This window comes from Amyelois transitella, chromosome Z (assembly GCF_032362555.1).
Source record: "Amyelois transitella isolate CPQ chromosome Z, ilAmyTran1.1, whole genome shotgun sequence".
Classification (NCBI taxonomy): Eukaryota; Metazoa; Arthropoda; class Insecta; order Lepidoptera; family Pyralidae; genus Amyelois; species Amyelois transitella.
The window spans coordinates 4,360,091-4,387,479 of record NC_083535.1 but is presented as its reverse complement, the minus strand read 5'-3'; the positions used below and the strand labels follow the sequence as shown (position 1 = coordinate 4,387,479).

The following is a 27,389-nucleotide window of genomic DNA, read 5'->3' as shown; positions in this document are numbered from 1 at the left end:
AACTCACCAGTCCCACTTATATTTCATCTATAGTACTGCATCCCTAAAAGCCGTCACATATTGCACGTCTCCATGCTCCGCCTTCGGTATACGTGCGGCGGCTTTTAAGGCGTTGAATAAGGGGCAGACTTGGACCCTTAACAATGACTTGGCCGACAAAGTCTCTAAGGCTGATTTCAGAGATTGTCCTCTACGTCCAAACTGGATAGTAATTGCGGTACATATTGATTTAAACACGCCGTCCGTGAATTGCGCTTCGTAGCGCATGATTGCACCAACGTGTGACACTAAAACTCGTCTAACAGCGGTCATGTGGTCAAACGCGCTATTTTAATCGCGTCACTCTGAAATTAACCTCAGACGACAATATACTAAATAGGTACACAAAAAGTGGCTCCAAATACAATGAAAAGAAACGATTTAAAGTGCTGTTACTTACTTATGTACGGAAATTTTATTTTCAATTAGGAACATTTTTTTAATTTCATATTTTTTCATAATAATGAATGGTAAAACTACAAAATGTCAAAAATCGATTAGGTAATAACAATTTATGCGTACTTTTGATTACAAATTCGTTACCATTTATATATTTCACAAAGAATATCAAAGCTTTTTTTACAAAAGACCCGACTATTATATTATATATATTATTATTATTGATTCGTTTATTTCGTAATTCACTCCATACAAAATGCTAAAGTACTTAAGAACATTTAAATTGAGTATTTTCGATTGTTTTTTTTTTCTTATTTTTCACGTCAATCTTGTATACAAGCTTTGGCAAAATGGGCAAAATGACACAAAATAAATATACTCACAAATGAGTCCAAGTCTTTGTGATAATTTAGAAAATAAAATAAAATTGGCACTGTATAAAACTCTCATGCGATAGCCAACTTGATACTTAATATATCTCTATAAATGCTATGAGCCCTACCTTAAACAAGTCTATGAAACACGAAACCTTACACAGAACTACGAAACTAGGCACTTTTTTACAGAGCGTAAGAATACTATTGGTTTGTACTACGGACGAAAAGCAGACCAATCGTCTTGTTAGACGTCATGTCTATACGGCGCTGATATACTTACGCTTCGATGAGACAATTTTAAAATTACGATGCTACAAAAGTTAAACTTTGTAAGAAAATTAACTTTCACCATGTTTTTTCATAGACAAAGCGAGTATAATTCATATTAACATTATTTTATTTAAACATTTTAAGATATAAATTTTCAATGTATTAATTTTACCCAATAAAATAAGTTATTTTTTTAGTATAAAATCGTTATATTGGCAACATATTTATACTTCTAGCGTTTGGCTAAATAGGTACCTAGGTATGAAAATACATGTCATTTAAGTGTCTGCATCTATATGTATTTAAAATTAACAAGAAAATCAATCATTTTGAAATTTAAGTCACGAATAAAATCCCGGTACCACTTTAATTAAGCGCTAAACCTATAATATAAAATACTTTAAGTACAAACTAAGTCATCTTCAATGGCACACTTATCTAACAAAGAGTTTCAACATATTAAAAATTATCCGTTAACATTAACTTAGGTTGCATTAGGAGGGCTTAATCTAAATTAACCTTTAATAAAATTAGTCTAAAATATTAACGAATAATAAACTAGTGTATATACGTATCGCTTTGGCACTATCATTGGCATATTTGTGTATTGTTTACTGTTGCAAACGAAGATCTGATCACATTTCTTTATTTGGTTTATGTAATTCATGCCTGACCATTTTTGCCTCATCTGAGGGCTACCACCAGTAGCGACGTTAAAAGGAAATCAAGCAATGGCTTATAACAAACCTAAACATGTTGAAATCGCGAATTCAAGTCTGGACTTTTCATACATTTATATTATTGCTCAGATTACTTATAAAATCCAGTCTGTTCAATGGTATGAGGTAATATGTAATAGGATATTTTAGTACAGTAGCCACTAAAACTAGTAAATAAACATTTGAATACTGCAATACTAAAATATAACCAGTCATCCACCCGATACCTCGATGGTACATCTAATGGATAACTGGCTTAAAATAATACTTATACTTACTATTAGTGTTATTAGAGCTGATATAATTCGTAACTATAATAAAGAATAAAGCCAGATTCAATAGTCATAGGCGTATACTACTCTAAGCGATGTATAAATTTAAAAATATATCTTGTACTGTAATTACAAGCGCATTTATACGCGATGAGGCTTCTGTTTTTATTGCAATTTGAGAATCCATTATAAATCTATTAAACTATGTCTATTTTGGTACACAATGTAATTTTAATTAGGTGGTAAGAGTAAAAAGAAAGTTACTCAAAAAAATAAGTTTGTGCGTGCGACCGACCTGTATTGTAATCTATTCAATGCGAAATTTAATATAGTTAACATGGTAGAAGCAATATGAAATAATTAAAACAAAAACATCATGGATTTTGGAAAATTACCAAAAGAGTGAAAAAATATTTTCTGATTTTACTCAATTTTCTTACTATTATCAAATTAACCTGTGGACTATAAATACTTTCAAAATTTATCACTAGAACTATCTAACCTCTATTCTAATACTAAACGCAATGACACGATCTTTTTCTACTCACAACGCATACAAACCCGTCGACAATTTTCCTGTCTTTACATTTTGCTCGGAGAAGTGACCAAGACCAAATTTCGTTAAAAGTTAATACTAATGTGTGTGTACTAACGTAATATTTGAATAAAATTATAAGTAGACAGAACGCGATACGGTCGCCTTTTTTGAATGCCCTATTTATTCATTGTCATCTCTATTACAGTAAAGAATTTGTACTTTATCACGCTTTGTGAAACCTGACTAAAATCACAAATGTGCTGTTGAAACAAAATTATTACTTTCAATCCAGTAACTGTTCCTTCATAACGATATTTGCTCCTGTCCACACTTCATCAAAAACATTGCAATATTTCGTTATGTCTAAAACTATGTCGAAAACTGTAATTATATATTACTAAATTCGATAGGTAACATGTAACGGCAAACCATCAATAATATTCGTCATAAACGATATTCGTTGGATTAAAAGACACAAATCGTGTTTTTCGCTGTTAATTTTTTGTAAAGGCATGCTCGCATGCCTCATTTTAAATAACAAATATTTTAAACAGTACGATGGGGAGGTCTATTCACGAAGCCTGAAAAGACTTGTCTTATCTATTATCTCTTACTATCTTGTTGGCTATCCGAATTGATAGAAAGAGAGAGTTAATAAGACCTATAGCTTATCAACATTTGTGAATAAGGGGGTGGCAGATTGTCAAAAATATGGTAATGTAAGACAGCTTACAAGGTGACCTCTCTGTTGGCATGTTTAACCTTGTAGTTGCTGAGTAGGAACGGCGTCGGGACCAACTCGACCCGTCTCTCTTGCAAACGACGGGTTAACGTCACGCATCCTGAGTTTTGTGTCAGCGTTACTGGAACAATGATAAAAAATACATATACTGCTAGCTGTCCCGGCAAACGTTGTTTTGCCATATAATTATTTCATTTAAGTAATTTCTAGTTAAAATAAATGTTAAGGATGGACAACCCTTATCACTAAGGGGTACGAAAAATAGATGTTGTCCGATTCTCAGACCTACTCGATATGCTCACAAAATTTCATAAGAATCGGTTAAACCGTTTCGGAGGAGTACAAGAACGAACATTGTGACCGAATAATTTTATATATAAGATCTTATAACGAAATTATAACTATTTGTAATTTGTATCGAAGCACATTATATCTCTAATGAATAAACATTTAAATAACTTAATTTACTTTGACATCTACAATAAAGAAGGCAGTTAACTTGTGTTTGGTCCGATTGTAAATAGACATCCTTATTTCTTCGAATTATTATCGTATCTTCTAATCAAAGAAAATAAAAAGTGACTGACACAATTGAAAATACGTAATGGTATTTCCAATGGCGCAATCACAACCATAAGGAATTTACAAATTTCTAATGGCCTAAACACAAGAGTAAAAACAGATTGAACCAGGAATTTATATCGATATTTTGTCCTAAACATAAAAATAATAACATTTTTAATATTTACCAGGTTTAGGAACCCTAGGCAGTGTGAATGTGTCCTTGGGTCAGACCCAGTATTGGTTGCGTCGAAGCATCGGATTCGCGGGCGCCACGCCCGGCGCTCTGATTGGGTAAGCAGTCTCGCTCGCTTCGTAACTACTCCAGTCTTCCGCCTATAATAATTCAACAATCAATAAGAAAATGTAGACAATATACTGTAGAATTCTAAAACACCGCAAAAGTGGCAAGTGGCAATGGAGAAAAGTTTATATGCTGTTTTGTCGGGATAAATCTTTCCACTTGCCACGATTTCGCTTCTTCCACATTCATAATTCTTCATTCAAGGTTGTTTGTCAAATTCTTGACCTATTTTATTTGATACAATAAATTCTAAATACATAAATTAGTAACTTATAATATTACAAAGAGGTAAAGTTTGTAACATAAAATGTGTTTACCATTTGCATGCATTTACCACGGGCAAAGCCGTGGTACCACCAGTACCACCACCACCAGTAATAAATACTCACGTGAATATGATCGTCCGCGCCGTACGGGTAACGAGCGATCAGATAACTAGAGGCGTCACTTTACCTCGCTAACGCCCGGAAGTAATACAGCATTACTTTTGGTTTCAACCACATACATCACTCTCTTTACGCAAGCCTGCCAGTTAAGGGTCATGACTTATAATTTTTTCTTGCAATGACTACTACTCACGTCAGTGTGATCGTCAGCGCCGTACGGATAGCGAGCGTTAAGATCAGGCAGCATGGGGTCTGCTAGGGGAGTCACTTTGCACGCGACGCTGCCGCCCGAAGGCAAGGGGGTACTGGCGCCAGTGTGCACCGATTGTTCAGATGACACGTATCTGAATGAAAATGTTATTGTTGTAACTATATTGTACAAAATGAATATAAAACATCACATACAAAAAAGATAAATATTGCACAAACCTTCTTTGGAAAACAACAAACTAATTCCGAAAACTAAATCGTTTGTCTCAACACAATACGAACAGTATTAGATATTTTTTTCACTACATATAGACTTTATCCACCTATTTTCTCTGCCTGTATGGATGCGCTAATCCTGGAAAGTTGGACGGATTTTGTTTCTGTTTGAAACGATGGAAAGAGGGTTTTATAAGGAAGGTTTGACTGTGTGCATAATTCTTCTTCTAGTCGTGTCGATGTTATTCAAAATATTTTTTTTTTATTTTTCCACTAATAAAACTCAAATCACTCGTAAAGAAAAAAAGGTGATAGAATTATAGACTTAGTTGAAGTACGGGTTCCATCTTTACGTCTCTGGTGGGGAGCCCTATTTATTATCGGTAAATAATAATAAAAAAAGACTAACAAAATGTTATATTCTCATTCTCACCGTTTGATAGGCGGCGTCCCTTGCGCAGGCGACGGCATCAAATGATCAGGCGGCCGAGGAAGCGGTATAGGAGCAACCGCCCCCTGGCTTTGCCCGTGAATCTTAACCAACGCGTTCTGATCCCGAAGCAAGAATCTGCGGCATTTGAGCAGCCCGAATATCACTAAAATGGCGAGTACAGTACCAGAGAGCGCCATGAGAATCATCATATAATAAGACGCTGTTTCGCCGTTTGCTACCTGTAAAAATATAAAATTGGTTATTTACTGCTACAGTTAATTTGTTAAAGAAATTTTCAAGTAAAATAATAACAAAGTTGTAGAGATGATTTTGAATTTGTTTTTAACAGATCAAGTGCAGGTTGTTCTTTGTAAATAAAGTCATATGTGTAAAATTTTGATGAGTATTCACACACCACCAGTTTTTGATTCTAAACCACTTCGAACTAGTGTACGTTCTGCTAAATAAAGAAATTAATATATTTAACAAACCGAAATACTCACAGGAACACCTTCATGGCTCTCTGGATCATTGGGCCCCGGCAGATTCTTCTTCGGCCTATTCCCTATAAACACCCTGACATCCCCCGCCGCGGGCTGGAAAATCGATGCCGCCAACAGAAACCTGAAGCTATCCTCGACACTGTTCAATTCCTGTTTCCTTTTACTAACGTAATATATCACGCCCGCCTTTATATCTTCATGAGTGAAATACGCTACTTCCCTCTCCCTCGCACTAGTTTTCTCCCCAGAACTTCTAATTATCTTCTTGATCGCACCGTATCTCGGTTTACGTAATATCGTATACACCGGATCACTCGCAGTCAAATCGGCCAATCCCGTAGCGTCCATTATGTTCAAAGTTATCTTTGCCTTGTCGCCTTCGACTCGCAAATCGCCCAATGGTTTCATCAAAGGCTGAACTGTCACGCCTATCGTAAATGGGCGCGTAGAATTACTATTGTGAACGTACGCTATGAGATCAAAACTATCGTTAGCGGTGGTCATATCGTTCTGCATGTAAATGACAACTCTATCGACTAAATCTTTATGAGAGAAGTAGTTCACTGGATTTCTTCCGACGTAGATCATACCGTGCAAAGGTTGGCGAGTTATATTGTACCAAACTTTTGTTATAGCCGCATTCGTTTCTATGTATATTTGGTCTGGAGATACGGTCGCTACGTTCGAACCTTGCTGCAAGCTGATCGGACGCATCGAAGTAGCGTTGAGTATTACTGGTATAACATCTATTGTAAACACTGTGTACGTGGGCTTAAATTGACCATCCCAAACTCTGAAATAAAATGTGGCCGTTTGCAGCATTCCAGAATGTTCGTAAATCACTCTGCCATTATTGATATCTTCTTGTGTAAACTTGTTTATGCTTTGGGCCTCATCTATAGTCTGGTTTTTGTCTAACATCACTATTCTTCCTTGGGTGGGACCGCTAATAATGTCGTATAAGATACCTGATGGCCCAGTATCGGCGTCTTCAGTTAACAAATCTTTTCTAGTTATGGTATAATTCTCGCCTTGTACCACTTGTATCTGCGGCGTGTCAGTTAGCAATCTAAACGGTTGATCATTCACTGGTATTATGTGTATCGGAATAGTTATGTTACAAAGGAGGACATAATCGGGCAATAGAAACAATGCCATGTCGATTTTATCGCGTAAGGTGTCTGAATCGTCATGTTCATAGTTCACGACTCCCCCTTCAAGTTGTGACTGGGTTAATGACGTCATCGGAGGCTTTAGCTCCCCGTGGGCCGGCTGAGACCATTGCGCCTCTACCTGCGGCTGTCTCAAACCAGCCTGCGTTTCTAAATACGCGATAACATTAGTAACATTCACATGTATTGGCACTTTATCACCTTCTTGTACTTTGATTTGAGGCACGTAAACGTATTTCGCTAATCCTCCGGTAGAAACCGATATATCGATATTAAAAACTTGATCTGTAATCGGTTTGGCTAGAGGTGCTTCAACCGTGAAAATGAATGAGTCATTCGTATACAAATCGGAAAACGGATGTGTATGTTCGTAGCACACTACGGAATTATTGACATCTTGTTGGGAGAATTGTTTTATTGACCTGTGATGGTTTTCTCCGTTCAACATGACAAGTCTGCCCAGTGTTGGAGCGCGATCAACTTTGTATATAATCGTTCGCGTCAAATCTGAGCATTTGGACATTAGGAAGTAGTTATTCAATGGCTCCCTCATGAGAGGAAACACTCTTAGGTTATTTTTTCTGATTAATTTGAGAGAAACCGGTTTAGTTGTGATAAGGAAAGTTATTTTTGATAATTCGTGAAGACCGTCCGTTACGTTGAATATCATTTTGCCTTTTGATCCCTCTGAAACAAGTGTGTGGAAAATTATTCATCTATACGAAATATACGAAATGAATTATGATAAAGAGATAATTATGATTACTTTAGTATAAGATATAAATTATTTTGCAGGGAACTTAACCCACACACATGGCTGCACGTCTAATTAATGTGCAGATTTCCTCACGATATGTTCCGTCGCTATAAAGGTATCAGCAAACAAAAAGAAACTCGGAAAAGGGTCATTACTACATGACCGCATGAGGAAAAATGTGTATAAAGCTTTTTTTATTAAAGTATCTCTATAATTTAACTAAAAGAAGAAAAGTAAAAATGTCTTACAAACCTTTGTGGACAAACAAAACATGTCCCCTATCAATATCGGCCTGGGTAAAGTGATCTACGGCCACGTCTTGGGCGCCACTCATCGCTATGTAACCTGATATGATGTCAACCACTCGGATGGTCACGTTTTCCAGAGGCGTATCTATGTCGTTCACATCTGTGGACACAAAATGATAAAGAATATATTATAGTAATTTATCACATCATCATGCCTTTTATTGTGCAGGTTAGTTGTTAATTTTCTTGACAATTACACTAATTACGATAAATCTTCAGTCACTTTAAGTCTTACAAGTCAGATAAAACCTATGCCTTGTCTTCCCTCTCACTTTCACTATGCTGTTCTTCTCATATATAGAAAGAGAGGGAATAGAACACGCCTTGTCAGACCCCCGGCGCTTAACAACAAAATCTAGTAAATGTAGAAAAGAACACCATTACATACATACATATAGTCACGTCTATATCCCTTGCAGGATAGACTGAACCATCAATCTTGAAAAGACCGAAAGGACCATGTTTACCTTTATGGCTTAATGACGGAATAGGGTACCGGACAACTTTTCAGATTGTGTTTAAAAATAATCTTTATTTATTTATATATCCATAAAAAATATTATTTTAAATAAATAAATCTTTTGGAGTATTTAAAAACGAGAAAAACGTAATTTATTTAAAATTGCCGCGAAAACAGCACTTTACGTCAATTCTGATCGCGTGACGTCATATGTTTGAAAAACAAACTACAAGCCATATTACAAGTGATCAGTGCTTGGATAATTTAAGTATTTTCTCGCAGATCTAGAAACATGCAAAACCCATAAATATCTAACCTTTAAAATCATAGAAAAAAATATGTGAAAATAACTTTGTAAACAATGAAACTAGTTTTAGGTTATGTTTTCGTTTGTAATTTCTTCAATCATTTCTGTTGTTAAGATAAACAAAAAGAGGTTGAAATACTTACACAAATGTTTCCACATTGCTTAATTCAGCAAATAAAAGTCGGTATTAGTGGCAAAGGAACTGCCCACCATGAAAATATCAATCTTTTGGGAGATTTCTATTGTCGGTTTGTAACCTTGTTCCATGATAAAAGCTTGATAGGCGGCTTCAAGCACTTGCGACAACTTCTGTTATGAGTAAAGTCCTTCAATTCGTAACTAATTACAATTAAATATTTTTAGAAAAATGCAAATAAATCGTAGAATAACTCGAAATAACATACAAAGCAGTGGTGTTTACTTATCACTCATTACGTATGACGTCACTCACTGTGATTGGTGTTTGGGTTCTTACGCTGCACAGATAAAAAAAATAGGATTTTTGCAACTTTATTTATTGATTTAAAATTATAAATCATTGTTATTTCTTAAAAATCTTTATTATGTGATGTTCTTGTATAACAAACTTTATTTTAAAACACAACTTAGATTTTTTTTCGATTACTGTCCGGTACCCTATTGACATTCAAATAGTGACAGGTTGTTTGCCCATCGCCTACAAGAGGTATATCGAGTTTATAAGCCTTTCCCTCAGTCGCCCTAAACGACATCCATAGGAACAAAATGAAGTGGTTCTATTCTAAAGTACTGGAAACCACACGGCACAAAAAAATGTGATCTTTTCCCATAAAGACATTCTGATTTAATACTAACATTCATAAAATGATAACAAACTTTACTCACACAACTCGTTCCTGGTAAACGTAAAAGTGCCGCCTTCCCAAACGCACAAACCCGTGTTAGCAGCCACTATAGGCGTTTCGTCGTTCACTGGCATTATATTGATATACACTAGGAATGGTTCAGATTCCTTCCCGCTTTCAGTTATAGCTTGAAGCTTGAATGTGTCCAGATATTCTTCTGAGCCGTCATTTATGTACTGGAAATTTACAATATCTTTATTAAGGCTGTCTTGTGAAGATATGATTTTATTTTTAATTTGTACAGAAGATAATTTTTCGAACCATTGCTTATTTAAAAAACTATAGAAGTAAGAACTTTATCAACTTATAGGAAGCACAGTACTTGAAACTGTAGAACCCCCTATTTTGACTTCTTATTGCTTGCATGTCGATTTATCTTTCCTTTTGTTATAGCTTTCACACTTTACTAAAACAGTAGTGAGCTATTCCCGTTCAACAACAATAATAATTAATTATCATGGCAGACTTGGCAGCAGATTATTTATTTATTAACTTAAATAAAGAAGAACACTTGGCAATCGAATTAATATTTTCTATCCTCACCTGTATATTTCCCGAGTTGAGTTTCAAAACCGGCAACAAAGCTAACTCCTGATCGCCCATCACTATTTTCCCGTACTTCGGTTTCTCGATCACTTTATACGACACGACTTTCCCACGATAGTAATCCGTTATCGTTCTGAACAAATCCGGTCTGACGCTCACTATTTCCCCTTCAACAACCGTCAAATTCGTCGCGATCACGTAGAAATGTTCGGGTATTATTATTATTGTCAATTCGACATCTCTCAACCAAACAATGCCGTTGGTAACGTCCATTTTTATTCTGTCTCTAGTGCGATTCACTCCAGATTGGACGTACATTAAACGGTTGACGTTTATAATTGATTGGTCGAAAACGCGGGTGTGAACGGGCTCCTCGTAGTTTTCGAGTTCGAACGAGAGCGGTGTCGAAGTGATTTCGAGCCAACCGTAGTAGGGCCCTTCAGTGACTTTGTATACGATGTTGGAAGGCTCGATTTGAGGGTGCATCACCTGTTGATAAAACAAAGGAATGCAAAAATATTCGAATGAAAAAATAAATTTGATTAAGGGTTGATATTTGTTTTTTACAATATTAAACAGAACTTATCGTTTACTAAAAAAAACATATTGAATTACCAAATGAGATTAAAATGGCCATAAAGCTTTGGGTATTGACAAAACTGATTCTACTCTAAAAGCAAGAATAAAGCACAAATTATATAAAATATACGCGAGTAAGTGTTATTTTTGTGGGTCTTTATCTTTATTATCATTATCGAAAATTTACTTAAATTTGTAGTTTATTACCTCAAGCACATCCCTAGAGATATTGACACTAGTAGACTCTTCTACCACCAGCGGCCGGTTCGTGGTGACCTTAAGTGGCTCCCAGTAGCTCGATGGGTATATCTTGATCGGGTAGGTGCCTTCGCCCCAAGTGTCAAGGCACATCACTTTGAACCTGAAAAGATTTGCTTCTATGAACACAAGAAAAAGACCTTTTTAATTTTCTCTTAGGATAAGATTTCCGGTATTTTAAAACGAATAATAATCTGCTCAAGGAGAAATCAGGAGATAAAGATAAGAGATGTAAGATTTCTACAAGTGCGAAGCTGGGTACAGAAGATGATTATATGTACATAAGATCATGATTATATTGTCTTCTGGGAGCAGCGGTAGTGTGCTTGCTACAATTGACGTTTGAATGTATTATTATTAAGGTTTTATTATTAAGGTTTTATTTACCGTTTGAGTTAGCATCTCAAAACACAAGTTTTGAACTCTCAATATGTGTTAGAGATTGTCTAAGCTGAAGTGACGCGCCCCACTACTTAATTAGTTTATTTAGATGTGTGAGTGCAAATATTAATGACGACACTTCATCTGTGTGGTAGCGTCGATTGTTCAGTGAACTACGATCTGCACGTGAACAATACGGTCGACTTGTCGGGCGATAAATCCGACCACGCTCGCTCTATGGAGCAGCGACGTCATATTGTATGAAACAAAACGTCCTCTCCTCTCGAACGTTTAAGTTCAACTAAACTAGTTGGGCAACAAAATTCAACAAATTTGAGAAAAACAGTTTGAGCCTAACCGGCAAATGAACGATTGATGTTTAGGTGTATTGAGTCCATATTTGATATTTGCTTGTGTGCGTAAATACGAAGGTGGGGCGCGTCACTTTAGCTTAGACAATCTCTAACTGGGTACTAACTCAGTCTTTATAATTTGTTCCGTATATATTATTACTTACTCACTTCGTTTCAAACTAACTCACCTAAATTGGTCCACAGGGGTATCAGGCTCGCGATGCCTATAAGCGACCCGACCGGCCGCCACGTCCAACTGAGTGAAGGTGAAAGCACCCTGGCCTTCTCCCACCTCGATAGTCCCGTGTTTGGGCTCGAGAGTCACCTCGTAACGGATATCCTCTTCTAGACAATTCATGTTCGTGTCCACCTAGAAATAAGTAGGTTGATGTAAATTGAGACAAGTAATGCTGCGTGCCCCTATATAACATGCAGCGTAGAGTAAATACGTTATTAAAAACGTACAATAAAAGATATTTACATTTCCGAATGTGGTTCGGGCTTTCTACAAGATATAGATTAAGCCTCGCAAATTTAAATCGTTGCAATGTATTTGTACTATTTCGATTTAATCCAAAAATAACCTATTTATTTATGTACCTATATTGTTTATCTATTGTAATTTTTATGTATGTATATTATATTAAAATTAATTTATTTTATATTTTGTCTAGGTATAAATATATTTATTTAATTTAACCCCACATAAAGTTCTCTGTCAGACCCAATAGTTGACTGGTAGATAATGCTTCCAGCATTAAGTCCGCCAATTGTGCTATACATTTGTATTTTGTGCAATGAGTTTTAAATTAAATAAATAAAAGACTGAACGTACGTATTACGAAATGGCCACTCACCTGCATTTCCCTTGTTGTGATGACCACTGCCTTTCCATTCTCAACAATAGACCCGTTTGTCGGGTACATCCTTATAAACGGCGGTGACGCCTGGATCTCCAAGTTTCCGTTCACATCGAACAACCCATCAGAAATCCAAAAAGCCATCTTCCCATACTCCTTACCCTGATGCTTGAATAAAACTAAGTTTTTATTTATATCGTCTTGAGAAAACGTTGCTATCTGCTCCGAAGGATTGTCGGCTCTGAATATGCCACCATTAGGAGGATCGTTCGTGTTCCGTTGCACTGTGTAAATAATATCCGATGGTTTTGTATCCAAATCCGCATCAGAATAACTCAAATCCCTTGAAGTTATCAGTCTAGCACCGCCGTGAACAATATGGAATACATTGTTATTAGTACGCACAGGACTGTTATCGTTCTTCAGTATAATATCTATATGAAACACTCCGACGTATTGAAAATCTTCCGGCTCAGGACTCAGAGCCATGAAATGGAACGAATCATGCTTACTCTCTGAATCGTCGTGCGAGTAATAAACCCTGTCAGAGTTCAACTCTTGCAAAGTGAAGTAGGTTGTATTATCCCTTATAATTTTCAAGTTCTCATTGATCACTTCAACTTTGCCGTGTTTCGGCAAACGGGTGATGTTAAATACTAGATTCGTGACGGCATCCGTACGGAAATTTAAATGTGTTGCTGGAATGACCATTCTTGATCCTTCTGTCACTTGTAATCGTTCCAAGGTCATTCGCATGCGTCCTTGCGAATGTTCGGCGGTCGTCGTCGCAGGTATATGTCTTATAGTCATAACTCCAGTTATATTTTCACATTCCGTCGCACCGACCACGAATGAGAACTCGTCTTGTATATGTGAATAAGCTCTTCTATGTAATCGATACCATAGTTGGTCCGTATCTATATGTTGTTGAGTGAAAGTGCTATGCGTTTGTAAATGGTGTTTTCCTAATGAAAGATGGAGGATGCCGTATTTGGGCGCGCGTAATATCGTGTATTGAATTCGGTCATTGGGCAGAGCTAGGGGTTTGGTTTTGAACAGTAAATGCTGTGATGATATGAAAGCTTCTCTTGTATTGTTCAGAACTAGTTCTTCGTTTACTGACTGGTGTAATTCGAGTTTTATGAACGTCAATCGAAAGTCGTATAGGGTATTCGTTCGTACAGAGCCTACCGATGCTTTGAACTGTAACAAAATAAGTGATAAAAATTAATCGGTACTTTGTGTTTTATTGGAATCTTTGCATTGAATCAATATTTCGTTTAATTGTTTACCACTGTTACGAAATAATCAAATTTTTAATTTACTGTACTGACCTTGAACTCGTCGTGAGATGGGTTGCCAAGTAGGTGCATGTACCTAACCCGGCCAAAATTAACCATATCGTTGGTGAAAGAATCCACCGTCTGCCAAGTACCGTCCAGCACACGAAGGCGTTCTACCACGCCGAACTGAGGCGGTTTTACTATGTCGTATCTGGGGAAAAGAGATTTTGTTTTTGAAATAGATTTGACCCTATCTCAGGCAGCAGATTGAAGTTCAAATCGATTTAAAAACCCAAAATGTACACAAGTGTCGAGTTGAATAATACATATTTATTCTGAAAGTTACTTCAAAAAGCGTTACTGAACACTTACTTGACTTGCACGTTAGTTTCATCAGCGTTGGTGGTGAAAGTGAGGTTGTCAGCGGTGATAATTGCATAGGAATTGTGCACCAATTGCAAGCCGGTGTTGTTCACCAGGCGCACTTGAAGTGGCACCACTGACACCCGAAGGATGCCTGGCCCGCTCGTCTCGATGCCGTCCGATACCTGAGTAATACAATAACACATACAAACATACATCTTATATTTTACTAGCGACCCGCCCCGGCTTCGCACGGGTGCAAAATTCGGGAAAAATTATACATAAAAACCCTCCTCTTGGATCACTCACTCTACCTGTTACAAAAAACCGCATAAAATCCGCTGCGTAATTTTAAAGATTTAAGCATACAGACAAACAGACTAAAATAGCGACTTTGTTTTATACTATGTAGTGATTTTCTAACTAAATAGCTGTAACGATGCTCTTCGCCCACGGAAATTTGACTCAAATGTAGGATAAGAAGTTAGGTCTACCTCAAGTTTTGACCTTCTTTAATCAGATTTCTTACTAATAACATTAGTAATAGAAGTATGAATTAGTTGACAAAAGCCTACCACTTTTTTAGCTGGCTTAAAGTTCTTACAAATCCTTCAATTTCTCCTAACAAATCTAATCGCTAGGGTAGAATCTGGCCAGGGCTTAATAAACAGGATAAATTCAGGACACATCAAATTCACGATAATAATAATTTACCGCCTGAAGTAATAAACCTTTCTCCGTCCTTAAAAAAAAATTGAAGACCCATAGACATGACATAACACATACACTAGAGCACAAATTAAGACTTATCGCTAAACACATCCATAAGGTGAGAGAAAATCACGTACCTGTAAGGTCAGCCTTAGAGAAGTCTTGTTCAGCTGTTTGTCCGTTGTTGAGCCGTGCACGTATGAAATTACTCCGGCGTTTATATCTTGCTGGGTGAAAGAGTCCACTGGCTGGCCAGACATTTCTATGTGACCACTGTTAAAAAAACATACGTTAACATTACGATATTGTACATTTATTATATTGATATGCCCTTATCAAACGGTTAAGGCGTACGATTTAAAAACAATGAAACGTTGGCACAACAGATGCTCCTACGGTGAGTGTAAGCGTCGTGACGATCCCTACATATCCTGCCAGATGTTTATTCGTACATACATACCTACATATAGTTACGTCTATATACCTCAATGATGAAATTGAGATTCAAATAGTGACAGGTTACTAGCCAGGTGTTATCATGTAATACAATTACTGGTTACATTGCTATTACAATCTCAAATGAAACGAAATGCATACATTTACTTTGTGTTTTTAAGCGGCTTTTATGTAGCCGTTATCGAATGTTTATAGTATACTAGCTGTGCCCGCGACTTCGTCCGCGTGGAATAGTTATTTTGGGCATCATATTTATTTTTGCAAACATCCTCCTCGGCTTTATCAATGTCAGGCGGTCACGCGTATTAGAAAGAACGCTGGTTCGCCGTATTAAATGTTTCGCTGAAAATTGCTTATAGCGACTATATCTCAAAACCTATTCGTCTGATTTATATACTGTAAATGGCAATTTTAGTCTACATGAAAAGCCGAAAGTAATAAACATATTTATTTGGATAAGGATTTATACTGAATTAAAGAAAATTGGTTTCAAAATAACTTATGTTTATAATGAAAAAATAATCTTAAAAAATGAACATAAAAGTGGTTATTGTAAGTAAACCTTAAGAGATAGATATATGCTCTCGCGGACTTTTTTGTGGCAAAAAATGAGTACTTCACATCTTTAGTACATTGTTTTACTATATCTTTGTTGGTTTGCGCAGCGTTCGCGTGGAAAGCTCGCAGATGGCCGACTCATTCAACTTTCACCTGCATTGTTGACGTTTCCCGTAGGAAATCTGGGATAAAATGTAGCCTATAGCCTTCCTCGATAAATAGACTATCTAACAGTGAAAGAATTATTCCAATCGGTTCAGTAGTTTCTGAGATTAGCGCGTTTAAACAAACAAACAAACAAACAAAACAAACTCTTCAGCTTTATAATATTATATAGTATATATACATATGTTAATCCTGAAGGTTTTGTCTCTCCTAGTGCCGAAGATCACCAAAATCAGGTCAGGAGATTTATTTACAAACAAAGAAAAAAATATTAAAAACCAATCTCTTGATGATATTAGAATGGAGTATGGATTAGGAAAATTTCAACAATATCACAAGGAAATTTCTTACCTGCCCACTTCATTTTTTCCATGCAAGACAGTGTACAGAAGATCTTCAGGCGGCGTATCGGGATCTTCTGCTTTCAGTATGTCAGATGTGATCACTTTTCTTGTTCCCTAAGTGAATGGACAATAGCGTCAATATTTTACATAAACTTATACAACACACATACATAAAATCACTTGTCGTTTCCAGAGGGTTTGGCAGAGATTTCATCTTTCAACATGCCACGATCCGTACATACTTCTTTTGCCTGATCCACATTCATAACTTCATGCAAGGTTGTCGGTCTCGCTCGACGATCCCAATTGATTAAGCTACATTCATCTCGACCTTCCCTTCCGATGTTCGCATTCACACTCTCCTTGTACATTTACTTAGTCAACCTAATTAAGAATTACTTGCTAAACTATGAAAAATAATATAAAAATAAAAACAGTGAATAATAAAAAAAATGAGTTATACTTACGCTAATTCACTAATGTTAGGCGTGCTCTGTCTACGTGGTCACAAACACATGCAACTACAAGCAAATCAAACAAAATAAGTGAAGCGCTGCGAACACTCTGAAAAATAAATGTTAAAATATAAAAAGGTATTATTGGAATGGCAAGGTATAACGGTATTCCATTGCTGTCGATACAACTGACATTTAAAAAAAATATTTAAAAAAACGAATTAAGCACACCACAAAATTCACGTTGAAAATACGAAATCATAAAATTAAATAAAACAGATTTTAAACTTTCGCGTTGCATTATAAACGAGTCGCTCGTATCACTGTAACATGATTCAAAACGTCTGAAATAAAATAAAAAGTACGTTGCGTGCGCGTTTAATACCTGTTTTTATTTATAAGTAAAGAAAAATAAACAGCTATTTTGTGATGCTTTTATCAAAACAATATTAATATATAATCAGCTCCGTCCGGGTGAAAAGTACTCTATTTCTTTCTTCGTAGTCCACACTAGTTTCTCTCTAAGAAGTATGCAAAATTTAATGAACAATGGTCAAGTGATTTTGACTAGAAAGAGGAAACAAACACGTATACACATATAATCACGTCCTTATCCCTTACGTGGTGGACAGAGCCGACAAGTCTTCTAAAGACAGTAAGGCCACATTCAGCTATGTGGGTTGATGATATACCTAAATGAAATTTAAAATAACAATCAATTTAAACCTAAACATTGAAACGAAATTAATTTCTTTAAATTAAATAATTTGTGCATTTCCATTAATTATGTATTACGAAACATTAAATCGATACTAAATAAATCAAAACGCCATGCGTTAGTCCATGCTTAGTCAAACTAAATTTATAGGACGTTAAATGTCACATTAGATCTGCTACTACAAAACAAACAATTATGAATATAAAATTATGAGTACAACTTAAGTTATCGTAAATTAAAAGCATATTATTTATTATGGTGATAGTAGTAATGCTTAAAAATAAACTTTTAAAAACACATTAAAACGAACGAAGACTATAAACAAACAATAATACAAATATTTTTAATTTCTTTAAAATAACACGAAATCAGTTGATGTCCTTGTCTACTGCACTAAGTAACCAGGAAGGACTAGACTAAGAAGTTCTTACAACACGGAGTGCAACAAACTAAAACACAAATAAATCTGCTATATGGACCCAAGAAACAACTTTATGGAGATTTGTAATAAATATTTAGCTGTGAAGACCTATAATAATTGGCTTCTTCACTACCTATTGGTCTTGCTTCTAAAATTAAATATGATTAATTGAACAGGAAAACTTGAGATACATATGTAAATTAAAAAAAAAATCTCACTGACCTGTGTAAGCCTCAGCACCTTCCCCGGCAGCAGGTTCAACACTGGGGGGTCATTAACCGGGGTGACGTTCACGTGGAGGACGAACGTGTTTCTGCCTTGAAGGTAGCTGGGTAGTGTGAACTTGGTCTCCGGAATCAGCTCCATGTCGAGGACTATGGCGTCTTGATGGTTCTCGGAACCGTCGTGGACGTAACGGACCTTTGCAGATAAAATATATATGTATTTGACTTGCTTTGGTCCATTTTTTATATAATGAAAGAAAAGGCGAGAAAATAATCAAAATAAAATATAGGAAAGAGCGCCTTGTGGTTCTGCACCAATACAAAAAAAGGAGAATAGGACCATTCCATTTCCTTCACATGGATGTCGTAAAAGGCGATTAAAGGATAGGCTTACAAACGATGGGCTAGCATCCTGTCGCTATTTGAATCTCAATGCTATTAAGCCAAATAGCTGAACATGGCCTATCAGTCTTTTCAAGAATGTTGACTTTGCCTATCCCGGAAGGGATATAGTCGTGATTATATGTATGTACGTAAGAGTTTTACCAGGTAAAACCTTCGAGAGCAAGCCATAGCAGCTTCATGGCATAGGAAAATCGCTCATTAAGTCTCGGAACACTTTGGGTACTTCTGGACTGCTTCCCCTTGCTTTCACTGCTTTTTGCTTTAAGGGTGTAGATTTTTGGGCTTTAATTTTAGCACTAGACTTATTGATATTAATGAAATTAACTCGAAATCTAGAGGAGACTGAACACACTAGAGCCTTTGTGTATCTTGTATCTTTTTACTAACATGTTTCATACAATAATGATAATTAACTTTAATAATAAAGTAACAAACTAACCTTATCCCTAGAAAGGTCCATGAGCGTGAAAAACTGTTTCATTTTCCCAACGGCCTCTATATAATTGGTGTACTGTGGCGAATTCCTTTGAAGCGATAGATCCACTGCTATCCTCCCGTGCTGTGGCGATGTGGCCACGTGTAGAAGGACCCCTGAAGGCCTAACGCCATATTTATGATGGTCGAGGATCACATCTATGTTTTGTGTGGTTATAACTGCAACGCCACCTTCTTGGACTGTGAGGGGGTAGAGGGCTACGAGTTCAAGTTCGCTGCTGGATTTTGAGTAAACCTAGTAAAATTAATATTGAAATTAAAATTTGTTTCACTTGTCCGGATAATAGATAGTAACAAAAATATTTGCGACAGAAAGTCATCAGTAAAAAAACGAAACTTCCTAGAGTCCAGTGGTAATAATTTTTTTTACGTCAATAAAAAAATACCTTAGCTCTTATACTTCTTTCATGTAGTCTTATAAAGTGTGAGATCAGAAAAAAATCTGATCATAGAATTGTTACTGGTATATTATTCAATCAAATCAAACAAATAGCCCAAAGGTAAAAAAGTAGATTAAAGACATAGGATCTTGAGATAAAGCGCTAAGACGAGAAATAACGAGAAAATATATTTGCCTTGTCATCATTAGTTAACAGCCTTGCAATAGCCAAGAATAGACGCATTTAGGGCCCTCTTCTGTTAAAACTTATTTACGTAATCCGATTATATTGCAGTTAAACTCATAATCCAACTCACTTTATATTTCTCAGCGTAATCGGGATTGATGCACAGATCGGAGTCACATTTGCACGTGAAATGGTCGACGCCATGTTGTTCGCACGTAGCTGATGGCACGCAAGGCGGGTTAGCAGGATTGGCGTGACAAGGATAAAACCAGACACATTTAGGGCTCACTCCATAGGTGACAACTGCGTTGGGGAGGCCGAAGATCTTGTCGTCTACTTCGATCGGTTTTATGCAGCCCTGGAAATGTTATTATATATTTATTTTTCGTCTGTGTACCTTCTGAGCATAGCATTAGATTAATAAAGGGCAAAAGTGCAATATATGAACTGTTACGTAGTGTGTGGGTGTGTGTAGATCAAGAATTATAACATTACTTAATCAATTCAACCGAAACAAAACCTACATCAGACACCACTCTCTCACAATTTTGTAATAAGTGTTGTGATAAATAAAAAAAAATATATATTTATTCAACAGTTCATAAGAGGTATTTATTTAGATGATTTGTTCCGGATGTAAACAAGTATGCTATTTCACAAGCCTTATTATTAATGTCACCTGTATTCGAGATCTGTAAAAAATATGTAATCCCACATTTTTAGCGACGACCATCTTGGGCCAATACTTCTAGCTCATTCAAACAAAAAGATTACTCAAACTTACCATAATACTAGAATCAGCCGCCTTGATTCCCTTAGCGAAGGCTCGCTGTCGTTTCTCACTCTCAATCCCGCCGAGATAGAAAGAGTCGGATAAATCGAGGTATCTCGTCCCCCCGCTCTCGATTCGGGTGCTCATGGCTATGTTGTCCACGGTTAACTGGAAATAGGAATTTCAATAAATTAATAATGTCGTAGAGAAAATTATCAATTTTATTTATACAAATAAGAAATTAATAGTCGATTGAAACCGTGTATTTTTATTTATATACATTCAAGAAAGTAGGATTTGGTTAAAGGTTGCAAGCAAAACACTTTAAATCTTACGATTCTTCTTTTACACTAATGGCTGTCAACTTCTTCATCATCAATCCATATTAAAACGTAGGTTTTTAGACGGAAAGTGTCACTTGCATGCTGTCTTTAGCACACCTCAAAATTTGAGTCCAACATTATAAAACATTTGCACAAATAATTGAGCACATATTACGGTCGAACGCTTAAGATACCTGACTAAATCAATAAGCGTAACGAGCAGGACGGCGAAAATGGTTCAATTTTCCCACGACCATGTTTAAATTACTCTTTCTTTAGTTATGTATGAAACCTAAACGATGATCTAAAGGCGAGGGAAAACATCGTGAGGGAACCTTAACGTCCAGGCAACTGACACCAACTGAATTACCATGATCCAATATAGGTTAAGTCCCCCAGACAAGGTAAAGTCGTTAAGTGTAAAACCTGACTAACCCAATAAAGGATTGTGGTCACAGGCACACCTCTGGCTTCTCTTCAGAGACGTGAAGTTGCAGCCAGAATTAACGCCAGGAGATGATGATAATTTTACTCCAATATATTTTTTATTTTATTTTTATTAACAAATACCTACCTACTTTAGTAGTAATAAATAACAATAAATAACAAAACCGTTTGTATACACTCGCATTACAACATACAGCAAGCGACAGTACCACACTAAATTACAGAAAATTATTCATAGGCATAATTTGGAGCATGCTTAATTTGCTCAAATAAAATAAATATACAACACACATTTTTATATTTATTAAAATCAATATTATTATATTGCACTTATTTTTATATTTTCTTTGCAATATCTCTCTCAACAAAGCGTGTTCCACATTATCAATTTCGCCTCAAAGTCAGTTTATTGAGAGATAATAAAATTTGAAGATTCCCTATTTGAAGAACTCGTAGTTCGCGTGGACGGCAGCCCGGCCGATTGCCAAAGGTCAACCACCACTTCGAAAAGTTGTGCTCGCCTACGAGCGGTCAAGGCTTTTTAATTCGCAGTTATTTTATACATTTTTACAGAAGGATATGAAATAGAGCAGAATTCAAAGGTCACAAGACTTCAAATCATAACCATAGATTATTTAATAAATTTGAGTATCAAGACCAGGTACAGAGTTAAACATTATCCATAAATATACATAAATCACACCTCTTTCCCGAAGGGGTAGGCAGAGACTACATCTACACAGTTATATTCAACCGGAAAATAATTAAGTCTTACGACGCAAGCAATATCATATAGCTTAGCTTATAAAAAAAATCATTACACATTTGTTTTTTTTTTAATATGTATTAAAGCTTTGCTTTTCTGAAACACAGCCAAAACAACTAGGCAAAATGCTGAAATTCGGTGTATATGTTCTTCTTCCTGGGGTAAATCCCGGTTGCATCCGCATCTTTCTGAAAGGAACCCCGGGGTGCGCTTTTTGCTATGATCCCATATTCGATCAGTCGAAATTCGGTATGTAGTCCTTAGAAGAAGAAGTGTTAGAAGCACTAAGAGAATCAGAGAGGGCAGAGCTGTTTGCAGAATTAATAGAAGAGCACATTCGCTTATGCAGATATATTTATTGAAAGTGCAAAAGCAAATAAAATTAATCAACAGCGAGGCTGAATCCACTTCTTTGGATTTTTTTTACTAATTACCATCTATGACCCACTGATTTGTCCATTTCTCATGGAATGCCTTTATATTATGCAATCAGTTTCCTGTTCTCTTCCTATACTTTGTATTTTGAGTTGTTGTTAATTATTTTTTTGTATTTTTTTGTCGATGTCCAAACCGTGAAATTTCTTGCCTTTATGATATTTTTCTCTCTCTCTTACTTCGCTGTTAACAGCTGAATGGATGTTCATAAATCTCAAATAACACACACGATACACTTAGATATTCACAGATATTATTATTTCGCAATGAGAGCGTTTCTCACAAAGGAATTCAACATTTTAACACGACTAAATTTTTTATTCCTATTACTATAAATGGGAAAGTTTGCTTGTACATTCTTAACTCTTCATCTACTCGACTAACTTCCACTCAATTTGGCACGCAAGTAGAAGTATGAATAAGGTCTCTTTTTTTTTTTATTCGGAAAAGATACTGATTTCGCGATAAACGAGCAATCGTAGAAAATCGCATTGCAAAACCAATATCAAAATTGTTCGCCCAGCTTTAATAAAAAATTGAGTTATTGGGATACGAAAATATAAATTGTTTTTATTCAACTAATACAACACCTAATTTGACAGGTTTGTAAGAGAAATAAAACAACACATAATATTACACACAACATATTTAGGAGTATTCCATACCTATTCTATCTATAGAACCAGGAAATCTTACACACGACGAATAAAGCAACAAACATACCACATCGCAATGGTATTAATTTTATGATAACCAGTTTACTAACCTCAATGAGTGAAGGGTTGAATGTCAAATGCATCTTGTGCCATTGTCCATCATTGATCCTCAATGTGTGTACAATCTGACCGCGCGCCATTTTGACTCGAACTACTCCATCCAAAATCTCCACAGCCAAGAAATCGGACCCACGACCGCCTCCAGAATTGTATAGAATTATAGCGTTTTGGGTTATCGTCTTGAATTCTATGTTCCATCTGTGAAAGTTGAATAGTACTTGTTTTCAATGTAGAAAAAATGTCAAATATTTAAGTTTATTCATATTTCTATCAAACAACATACAGAAACTAGAGATTTGCTTCAACAGAAACACATACAGGCAGTTACCAGGCTTAATACTGGTCGTAATAAAATTTACATCTGTAATTTTTTAAATTTGATTTCTGTTATTAATAAATTTTTGATTGCATAATGCAATACAGCGGCCTTTTGTGCATTTATTGCATTCTTTTGTTAATATTTTATGATAAGATTTTATGTTATAATTTTTATGCAATATTATATTATCTTTTTAACACAGCTTTTACCAAGTTGCATTCTCATCAGTAGTAAAATCTTTACGTCATATAAGCTATCACTTACTTGCATTAATAATTATATAAACAGTAATAAACAAGAGAGAGATTAATAACATTTGATTATCACTCGCTAGATTTGGGAAAAGTTTATCGCCCTTAAAACTTTGTACGAACCTTCCTCCAGCCCTGGAATTGATCTTCGGCAATATTAAATAAGCTCCTTCGTCAACGAAACTGATGTCAGAATTGATGTCGGCGTCGAACTCGGGTGCACAGTTCCAAGTGACTCCCTCCACATGGACTGAGCCGCTGCGACTTCGAGCTTTATCTATTATCTTAACACCATTGTAAAATACCTAAGGATAAAAACAATCAATATTTATATATTAGTCCCACTCTGGTTGATTACAAATGTGCATGAATAGTTGAGGCAGATAAGTTAAACTTACATCTTCCATACATCCCCTGAAGTTCTCCATATGACCCAAGAACAACTCGGAGAAGTCACCCTGGCCTCCTAGAAATACTCCAAAATGTATGTTGAGCTCAAAGAATCTTCCAGGTAGCTTCTTTTTAACAGCACTGTCATCAACCTTAAAATAAAAATATAGTTCTGTTTTAAATGTTGGCTTCTGCACATAATATGAAACAGTCAATTTCCGTTTTTTGGTTGTAAAAAACCTGTTTGATTCAATAAGTTAGATATTGTTAAATTCCAAAAAGTAAAACATCTAAAAAATTTTCTTATTTAACAGAGTAGGAGAGGTGAAAAATATCAAAATATTTATTTGGAAAGGAGAACATGTACAATGAGTTATTTCATAATTTTTGTACATTTAATGTCATAAAACCTGCGCATTGTGTTTGCTTTTCTGTAAATCACTCCACCAGACTGTAAACCCGAAAGTAAACAGGTGATTAATAAAATAAAATATTGTTAAATACTTCACCTTCATGGTGAGATTAGCTTCTCTCCTCACAATACTGACATGATGCCACTGAGTGTCATTTAGGTGTATGCCTTTAGGAGACGACAGTTCACTCTCGCCAGCACCAAGATTGATGTGCAGTTTTAGACGACCACCTTCCAAGCGAATCTGTTAATAGTGATACGTAACTTTAAAAACATGTCTATACAGGGCAGAGCCAAAAAGACTTCAGAAGATTGAAAGGTTCAAATAATGACAGGTCGCTAGCCAATCGTCTACAAGATGAATCCCAAGGTTATTATATTTATATTATTTTATTTACTATATTCTTAAATGTAAGTAAACTCAAGGTTTTCTTTGCTATAATAGTATTGATAATAATTTCAACTCATTTAACTCAGAAAAGTTTATTGATCCATTGTCCAAGAAGTCACGGATACACTGGTGCTTTAGTGGTATTATTAATAAGTATCTTTACAAATAAAAAAAATCTTACCATGCAATAGTCTGTTTTTCCAGCTGCCAGTAATAACAAAGCATCGGACAAGTGAGTTCGAAACCGAAAACTTATATCTGTAATTCCTTTGGCCTCTTGAAGTGGATAAGATATATAACTGGCTCCATAAAAGGAAGCTGAAAAATAACAAAATGTATGTTAAGAACGAAAAATAAGATTTTGCTGGCAATTCGGTAAAAAGCTAATGCCAAAAGCCGATTTTATAGCAAAAAAGCTAGTCCTTAACCCCATTAGATAGTACACTTGTGTGTGAAAAAAGGAATTTTGTTATAACTTTTGATTCGTAACCGACATGATAAATTATATATGAACGAATGTAAATAATTCCTTACCTTTATCATAAGCAGACACCAGTGAAACGAAGGATAAAATTAGAAAAAGTTCCATGGTTTTTAATAAAGAAAGACAAGGATTCTAGTTGAGTTAAATTATACATAGAATCATTTGTGAAGCCTTTCTCGCTATATGTGAAACACATAAATAGCGTACTTGAATTGAGTAACTTGTGGGCGCATCGCCGTGAACAACAGGCGTGGCGATCTTAGCGATTTAAATTCCAACATAAACTATAGAATCATGTTTTCTTATTATCACAAATAAAAAACATAACAGTAGTGATGTCGTCACTTATTTTCAGCTTATTAGAAGAGCCTTTTCATAAATTTAATCAACAAAATAACTTCACATCACCAAACCGTAACAAACATCATTTTCTGAGAATAATCGCAGTTCGTTCAACTTGAATATTTAATTTCATTCGTTCACTATAATGAGCGGTCCATTCCATAGATTAGGTGAGAAAAATTAGGCAAAGACTATTTGTTCTCTAAAACAAAACGCGGTTTTTACATTTTTGTCAAAACCAATTTAGTCTATAAAGAAAAAGAGGCTACTTAATGGAAATGAGTAGTTTAGTTTTATTTTACGTAGGTAACCATACTTACATGTACGATCGCGTTCATATCTGCAGTCATAGTTTTAAAATTCTTACGGGTTAAAATAGCGTGCACTGTGGATCCAATAGATACACACACACATGCATATTTAAAAAGAATAAATATTCCATCAAATGAATACGGTCTTTAATACCAATGATTACCAAGTAAAACAGTTTATTATTCTATGACATATAACATAACAAAACAGAAAGAGACGGTAATCAACGATGGCCGAACTGGGCCCGATAATTGTCGATCGAGATATCGTCGTCTCTCATTATTTGCATAAGATTTGCCTATAGAGGGAAGCCTGCGACTGCCAGACTTATGACATTTCAATAAGGTTGAAAGTTTATCTGCACACGACCCTAACATAGGTAGTGGTTCCTTTGAAAGTTATTGGGTAGCAATTTTATTACTTGTGTGAGCAAGTGAGATCTAAGATATATTAGATAATCTCGCTTGCTCACACTCGCTTGTTCTAGTTACTAGCGTTACTTGGATTTCGAAGTTATTCAAGGATTTTTTCTGCCTATAAAAAAAAAATTGTGTTACTGACAATTTTTAATGTTTCAAGGTGCCATTTGAACTAAGTAACTGACTGACTAACTAACTGATATCTAAGAATTACAAACACGGAAAGTTGTCTTCAAACACGGAAATCAGCAAGAAATATTAAACAAGAGGGAGAAAATAAAACATTCAATAATTAAAATTAGTAAATTTTATTGAAACAGTTTACCTGTAGTTTTGTTTACATATTGATGATTATATAAAGCTATACATACAGCATATTACACTAATTGTATCATCTACTTATCTCCTGTTATTAAGGTTACAGCTTAATTATTCGTTTTCATAAAGAAAAGATATTGAAGCTGTCCTTAAATACTATCTAAGTAATTAGTAGTTTTAATATAAACTGGCAGAATCTTTCACGCACTATATGGACTCGATGCACAGGACACA

The 27,389-nt window shown here is 35.6% G+C and overlaps 1 protein-coding gene across 1 annotated transcript; it reads right to left on the bottom strand.

Moving 5' to 3' along the window:
* Nucleotides 1-667: 667 nt before the first annotated feature.
* On the bottom strand, nt 668-26,185 carry LOC106130574 (chondroitin sulfate proteoglycan 4). Its single transcript, XM_013329448.2, has 25 exons — nt 25,815-26,185; nt 25,462-25,598; nt 24,987-25,133; nt 24,486-24,629; nt 24,211-24,392; nt 23,508-23,715; nt 20,783-20,938; nt 20,129-20,356; nt 19,377-19,667; nt 18,531-18,728; nt 16,722-16,828; nt 15,329-15,464; nt 14,490-14,665; nt 14,169-14,328; nt 12,832-14,037; nt 12,163-12,344; nt 11,190-11,343; nt 10,401-10,892; nt 9,838-10,033; nt 8,151-8,306; nt 5,970-7,828; nt 5,467-5,705; nt 4,801-4,951; nt 4,106-4,253; nt 668-3,477 (listed from the first exon to the last, which is right to left on the bottom strand). Exons 1-24 carry the CDS (start codon nt 25,867-25,869, stop codon nt 4,146-4,148), a joined length of 7,068 nt encoding a protein of 2,355 aa, XP_013184902.1. The 5' UTR covers nt 25,870-26,185; the 3' UTR covers nt 668-3,477; nt 4,106-4,145.
* Nucleotides 26,186-27,389: the final 1,204 nt, after the last annotated feature.